This window comes from Lobosporangium transversale, assembly GCF_002105155.1.
Source record: "Lobosporangium transversale strain NRRL 3116 chromosome Unknown BCR41scaffold_6, whole genome shotgun sequence".
Taxonomy (NCBI): Eukaryota; Fungi; Mortierellomycota; class Mortierellomycetes; order Mortierellales; family Mortierellaceae; genus Lobosporangium; species Lobosporangium transversale.
This window is the reverse complement of record NW_019028984.1, coordinates 263,347-270,070: the sequence shown is the minus strand read 5'-3', so window position 1 is coordinate 270,070 and position 6,724 is coordinate 263,347. Positions and strand designations below refer to the sequence as shown.

The 6,724-nt window shown below is 41.6% G+C and overlaps 2 protein-coding genes and 1 non-coding gene across 3 annotated transcripts; 1 reads left to right on the top strand and 2 right to left on the bottom strand.

Annotated features, from left to right (window-relative positions):
* BCR41DRAFT_t36 lies at positions 1–81 on the top strand. The gene has a single exon. It is a non-coding gene; the product is annotated as a tRNA-Ser (tRNA).
* A 1,942-nt stretch (positions 82–2,023) lies between these two features.
* On the bottom strand, positions 2,024–2,862 carry BCR41DRAFT_368170 (hypothetical protein; the record flags this gene model as incomplete). The annotated part of the gene is made up of 2 exons (XM_022026360.1): positions 2,024–2,133; positions 2,253–2,862. The coding sequence occupies 2 exons, from the start codon at positions 2,860–2,862 to the stop codon at positions 2,024–2,026; spliced, it is 720 nt and encodes a 239-aa protein (XP_021884381.1).
* Positions 2,863–4,173: 1,311 nt separating this feature from the next.
* On the bottom strand, positions 4,174–6,611 carry BCR41DRAFT_384217 (hypothetical protein; the record flags this gene model as incomplete). The annotated part of the gene is made up of 6 exons (XM_022027540.1): positions 4,174–4,471; positions 4,786–5,057; positions 5,363–5,614; positions 5,698–5,834; positions 6,179–6,192; positions 6,428–6,611. 6 exons carry the CDS (start codon positions 6,609–6,611, stop codon positions 4,368–4,370), a joined length of 963 nt encoding a protein of 320 aa, XP_021884380.1. The 3' UTR covers positions 4,174–4,367.
* Between the last annotated feature and the right edge of the window lie 113 nt (positions 6,612–6,724).

The following is a 6,724-nucleotide window of genomic DNA, read 5'->3' as shown; positions in this document are numbered from 1 at the left end:
GACAACATGGCCGAGCGGTTAAGGCGTGAGACTAGAAATCTCATGGGTTCTCCCGCGCAGGTTCAAATCCTGCTGTTGTCGCGATTCTTTTTTGACTTTATATAATTTTGTCTCATACCTTTTACATGCGCTAGACTTAAACCAAAGTTTTCTTTAGATGGTTATTTTGCGGTCTCGTACATTGCTTATTCACACTGCCTCTCTATTCAAATATTTTTTTGGATTAATCTATTTGGCAGCCCAGTTGCCAAATAACATTCATTATTTACTTGGCAGCCTACCCAGCGTTATTTGGCCTCTAACTATTTTTTTTTTTTTTTTTTCATTCCTAGGAACCGTATATGTTTATAACGCTCATACTTCAAATTAATAGAGCTCCCGTCTTCTACGTCATAGTTATGTGTAGTGACATTGTCTTCAAGTAGGTCGCTCATACAGTTTTGGAGGTGCCATTTGGAGATCAATGCCTATGAGAGGTTTTCGCTCGGAGCAAACGCGTCTCACCTGCTACCTAGACGTCTTCAATAAATCATTCCCTAACCGTGTACATTGAAGGCTGTTTTGCGAAGATGTCATCGCCGCTGCCCTTAGTACCTCCGGCGGCATTAGCTGTGCAAGGCAATGTATCCACAGAATGCTGCTTGTTTTACCACTGATGTTATGACCCTGTTATCAAGAAAAAGAAAAAGAAAAAAAAAAGAAAAAGTACTGTATTTGGCAGCCCAGCTGCCACCCAAGAGTGCGAAGTTAAGTGGCAGCCCCCAGAAGTAGGCTGCCAAATAGAGGCAAAAATTACTATATTTGGTATGGGCTGCCAAATAGATTAATCCTATTTTTTTTTATTTGCATAGGGGTTATTATTTCAGTCTTTCAAGTAAAAATCCACCTTTAATTGGTGGGCTTTCTCTAAATAAAAACGTCAATAGACAGGAAGCATCAGACTCACATAAATACGTTGATGTCTCTAACCGTTATTGTCACTAGATTTAAGCAGGATATCACGATCGAAAAGGTACATTGACCCACAGTGGTGCACCATTTTTTGTTGGATGTCAACAAGTTCAGCAGAAGTTCTTTTGCTTTTCATCAACACAGGATTGTCCTCAGTAAAGGTGTCAATGGACGACACATCGTAAGCTGTTGTGTCTTCCTTCGAGCACCAGGTGCTTACTACACGTTTCTATATCCAATGTACAAAAGAGAACGCTAGACATAACAGTCCGTTCAGCGTTAACTGGGACTGTACCAAAAATCGCGACAAAGTTTACTTTAAGCATGAATGGCTCCTGTTGGATTGAGCGACAAGTGGGACTTGTTATCTTCGATTTAAAATAACTCTTCACATAACTACAAAAAAGCATTCATCAGAAAGCGTAAAAACCACTTGAATAAGTTGCTCTTCTGCGCCTGCTAGCGGCTCCAGACGGAACGAACCCGATTAGGTTTGAAATGAGTGACTTTACCTATAGCACTATAGGGCCCTACTCATACACCCTTGCACAAAGAACGTTCAACCTGTAAGGCCTGTCACCTAGACGCTTTCGATCAAGATTTTTGTCGGGGCTATGCAAATTTCTTTTCTCTTCATTTTGCTATTGTGGAGCCTTAGGCGATTACATAGCGAGGTATTTGTTTAGCATTTTACTTTATTTTCTCTTTCCTTTAAACTGATTTAATGGGGATTATATGAGGATCAATATTACTTTCACTGGATCGTCTTTTCTTCGCCTTACTTGTTTTCCTATATGGATCTTTGACACAGAAAAAAGTGGTTTTTCCCACTTGGTTTTGATGCTCCTCCTCTTTCTGTGTGGAAGAATAATCTAAGTTTGATGAAGTGACAATATTTAAAAAAGTTTGCTCTATGATTTGGCTTTCAACTTGGATATTGTATTCCTGAGTGAAGTGCTCTTCCCTTTGCTTTTGGCCATACTTTTGATCATATTTTGTGCATATGAGAACAGCAATTTCTTCAGTTAGTGGTTGCGAGCGTTCCCGGAGCATTGATCTCCATAAGCTCTCTTTAGTCAACGGTGATGACGTTGGTGACGATGGTGCCGACGATATCAATGGCAAAGAGGGCAAAGACGGGGTGAATACCAATGGTAGAGATATTGCCTCGTCGAAATTTATCTCTAGAGGATTCGATTTTATAACCTTATTCTTATTATTGCTCTCGATTAGGTTCTCATTCCTGTTATCATTATTCTGAACAGTTACCGTCTGAAGTATAGTGCGACTTGAGATCTTACAAGCCATGTTGGAAGCGGCGATTGGAAGATAAGGCAGAGTGACTGCAGTCTTTTGCGTTTCATGGCTCGATGGGATAGGCGACTCTGAAGAGCCAAGCCTGTCAAGTTGAAAGTCGTGGTTAAGTTCATGGCCTGTAGAAATTGTAGGTGCAGTAGGTATCATGGTGGTAGTGCTAATATCCTCTGTTTGAGCGCTACAGCTGTCGCCAGATGCATACGAAGCTTCGGCTGTGGTTGTCATTGTGGCTCCTTCTTGTGGTCTGCCTGGCTCTTGCATTTCACCAGCAGAAACATTAAAAGTAGTTGCTACATGATTCGGGACGGATAAAGGAGCAGGAGCAACAGCAACTATCCTTGCAACGGCCTGCTCGACTAGCCTAAAGTCTGCTGACTCATGAAGCGCGTTTACTGCTCTATTGACACCACTCGTTCCCTCTTTAGCCGTAGGCAGCCTGAGGCCCTCCCGGAGAGGTATTTCATGAAGATAATTTTGCGAGCAGTGAGAAGGAGCAGAGGCAGGAAAGACAGAGGTGAGGTTACTACGTAAGGGAGCTTGCAGGAGATGTGGAGACAAAGCGTTATTGGATGGTATTGTTGTGGAAGTAGCCATAGTAGTGGGCGCTAAATAGGAGGGAAGCCTCCTCGCGTAACATACGCAGAGGAGGAAAGTTGCAAGGAGATAACCTAAGCCAAAACCAACTGTCCAAACCAGAACATTACTCGCAAGGCCTGCCTCTTCTATACTCTGCATGGCACCTATATGTGGTGAGTAGGTAGAGAAAGTAGGGATAGAAGGAGCTACTGGTGTGGGAGATGGTGTTGGTTTAATGAGGGTTATTGTCAGGAGTACTCCTGTTGAGGTGATCATTTTTTGGGAGATGTTATTTAAGGAAAGCTGAGCTGAAAGGATAATGAAGAAGCCGAAAACATAATTTGTAAGGGAAACTGTGACCACGACATCCAACTGTGGCAATAGTAATAATGGAGACAACATTACATAAAACACATTCTATCAAACAATATATTCAAGCCTGCTGTCGAAACCACAGTCACCGCCAAGCGGTTCTTGGTAGAGGACTCTGATGACATTGAGTGGATCTTAGGTACTTCCGAATGCACAGCTCGCAGGCTGGTGCAAGGAGCCGGTAACATGAAAGTGTGGTCACCGTTCCCATAGAATGGACCCAGATACATTACGGTGACCGATGGCACTACAGGTCCAAAACTAAACATCGATGTACCTCAGGAGTCTGTAGATGGCGCTCAAGGACTTGAGCTCGGCTCCCAATACAGCAACGACCCGAAACACCAATGGGTGCTTTATCTTTGCCAAACACTAGTAATGTTTATATTAATGATTCCTATGAAACGAAGGAGGAATGTTTGCCCATAGGGAGCATTAAGACATTTTTGCCCAGTTGTGTACGTTGAAATAAAGTAATCCTCACTAGACAAACTTAAGAGACTGGTTTCTAGCTTTTCAAGCTCTCTAGTCCTAAAGGTTTGGCCACCCTATACCAAAGGCTGCCAAGATCGCCAAGGCCGCCACCTTTTCTCTCTTCTCGCTCTCCCGTGCATCCACAAGGCTTCTCCCAGCGAGAAGATGACGATCAAAGACCTATTTACTCACTGTTACTCCAAGAAGGAATAAACACGACCAGTAACGTCTCCACTGATGCCGGAACTTATGGGCCAACAAATATCTTTGCTTTTCGTTAATTTAATAGGACTGCTACAGCAAAGGGCGATATCTGAATTAACTCTGTTTTCTTTGATAAGAAAAAAAAGTTTATTTCTGTTGTTCCCGGACAAGACTTTGATCATCTATTTCAGACCAGCTCCTAGGCACTGACCCAAACCTGTTCGTGTGAACAGTACCCCCGTCTCTACAGTATTGTAAAAGACATCTTATCTTCCAGGCAAAGCATCAAATTTAACCCGCTAATATTATACCTGCGTTTTTGTTGTTGTTCTTGTTACTGCTGCTGACCAAGCTTTATTTGTTTTACTGATTTCTTTGGAGTGAAGACAGTTGTATCGCCGATTTTGAGTAATCGATTCTTGGGCGGTGTACAAGGGCGCTCTGTATCATGCTTATTGTTAATATTAACGTCATCATCGAAGCTCATCATTTTCCGTTTTGTATTGGTTGTTGTCGACAAATCCTTCGCTTTCTCTAACTGTGTCAGTATTTGGTTTTGATATACCACTAAATATGACTACAGTAATACATAGAGAAATGAATATGTAAGAAAAGTTAAAAATTACATAGTATTTCAGCATATGGACATGCTTATTTTATTTACCGCATAATTCCATAGTATTTGCGGCGACTGGCCATCCAAGAACTTATGGAGTTCATCCTGGTTGCTGGGAAGAGTTATCATTCTCTCATGTGCTGCTCCCGCAATGAATACAGTATCACTTGCTTTTCTTAATTGGCATACCATTGCCGAAAACCCTATTTAGGCAGACAATAAATCGATATGAAATGGTCTTATTCTTATTTTTGGACTGCATCCATTAGTCTTACCTCGGATATCAAGTAGCAGTATAGGTGGAAGGTCAATGTTGCTCCGTCTCGCTTCTTGATAAATTGCGTGATTAATGCGAATGTTTTTTTTGTATTGTTGCTCACATTGAATATCACAACCCAGAGCTTTAGCCTCAGTATTGAGGATCTCCATATCACCAATTCGTAGCAACAAGTCAACTCGCCGACCACTGTCTGTCTCCCCTTCCACGCCAAATATTTCTTTGAATTGGCGTTTTGCTGCTTGGGTAGCCTTACAAACTTTCTCTCCACTGATGAAACTTCAAAAATTAGACTGTGCAACATGTAGAAAGATTGATTCATGACTGCAAAATAATTCCTAATACCTTAGAAACTTAAGGTGGCCCTCGCTTAGGATCTCAAGAGTCGCCTTCCAAAGCCCTACAAACTCGCCTTCTGAAACCGGTATATTGCCTCTTTCAATTAAATTAGCACTAAAACAGTAAAGAGGAAAGCAGCAAGAGACAATAAATAAACGGATGAGGGAGTCGTAGAAAGTGATTGTATCCTTAAGTATTCAGTGGGCGATCATTCCAAATTTGATAAGCAAGCTTACAAATGCGAGACAAGTCGAAGCATGGGGGTGCTTGTCGGGACATCCCCACCTTGCATCTTCACTTCGGCGATTTCTCCAATCTTTACATCACAATTTAGAGCAAACATTTGTACCCCAAGTCGAAGGGTTTTGGATAACTGGGTATTTAGCTGTCCAATATCGTCATTATTGGAGTACAATGTTGGCTCAATTGCAGATGGAGCCCTGTCGCAGTCCCATGTTCTTAAATCCAGAATTCCTGACATGGCGACCCTAACATTTAAAGTCAGAGAATAAATGAGTGAAACACGAATAGAGTTTGATTCACATCATGCATATAATCACGTCCAACCTACATTAAGTCCTTTGTCTCCATCATTGATAGATGCGTTTGCCTAAGGAGCTTTCTGGAGATTTTAAAGATGGGAACCTCCAGCTCTTCTAGGCCTCCCAACGAAAGGCTATCCAGCCCATCCATACTGTGGTTCCGCATCTAAATCACATAAGTTATGTATGTTAAAAGGCAATATAATAAAGAAATGACAAATCCAATAAATAAATCGCTTGCCTTGTTTATGCACGCGACCATTAGAAGGTGCCACGGCTTTTCTGTTATAATGTTGGAAATGGGTGTGGAGATAGCTGTAGGTGGAGTGGTAGTAGGTGAAGTGGTAGTAGCCGAAGCGATAGTAGGTGAAGCGATAGCAGGTGAAGTGGTAGTAAGGACTGATGAGGTAATTGGCGTAGCCATACTAGAGGAGGCTGATGCTTGTTTTGGTGGCATGAATAAGCAAAGAATGATGTTCGAAGACAGTAAGGAATATTGACTCTACATACGTTTTCATTACATCCTTGTTTTAATAACAATCAAATTTTAGCAAAATAAAAACATACCAATTTGAGACCTCTTGTTGGTAGGCATGTTAGTTACATCTTCGTATTTCCTTGCATTAGCCGCCATCTCGGCGATTTGGCCAGAAATTTTCTCAGCAATTCGCGTTTTTGCTTGCAAGACTAGGTTTTCGTTCGATGGGTTATCGATCCACTGTAAAATTTCTCTGGCATGGCAGCATATTGCTGATTTACCCGCGCGACGCAACTTTTGCAAGCCTTGAAGATATTCGCTGAAGTTATTTCCAAATTGGTAATTGGCAAAGTTCCATGGTGTCCAGTCATTTGGGTGAACTTTCTGATCTGAGAAAAATACATGATTGCCATCAACTTTGAACTTCTTATTTCCGTTTGGTGGGAATTTGGGAAAAGCAGACATTTTCTCTGTTGTCAAATCGTTAGATCGTTAGAGACTCAAAAGAGAGGGGAAAGATAGGTATTTTTATACGCTTTCAGGGCCTAGTGACTTGCTTTCTTTTCATTTATCACCAA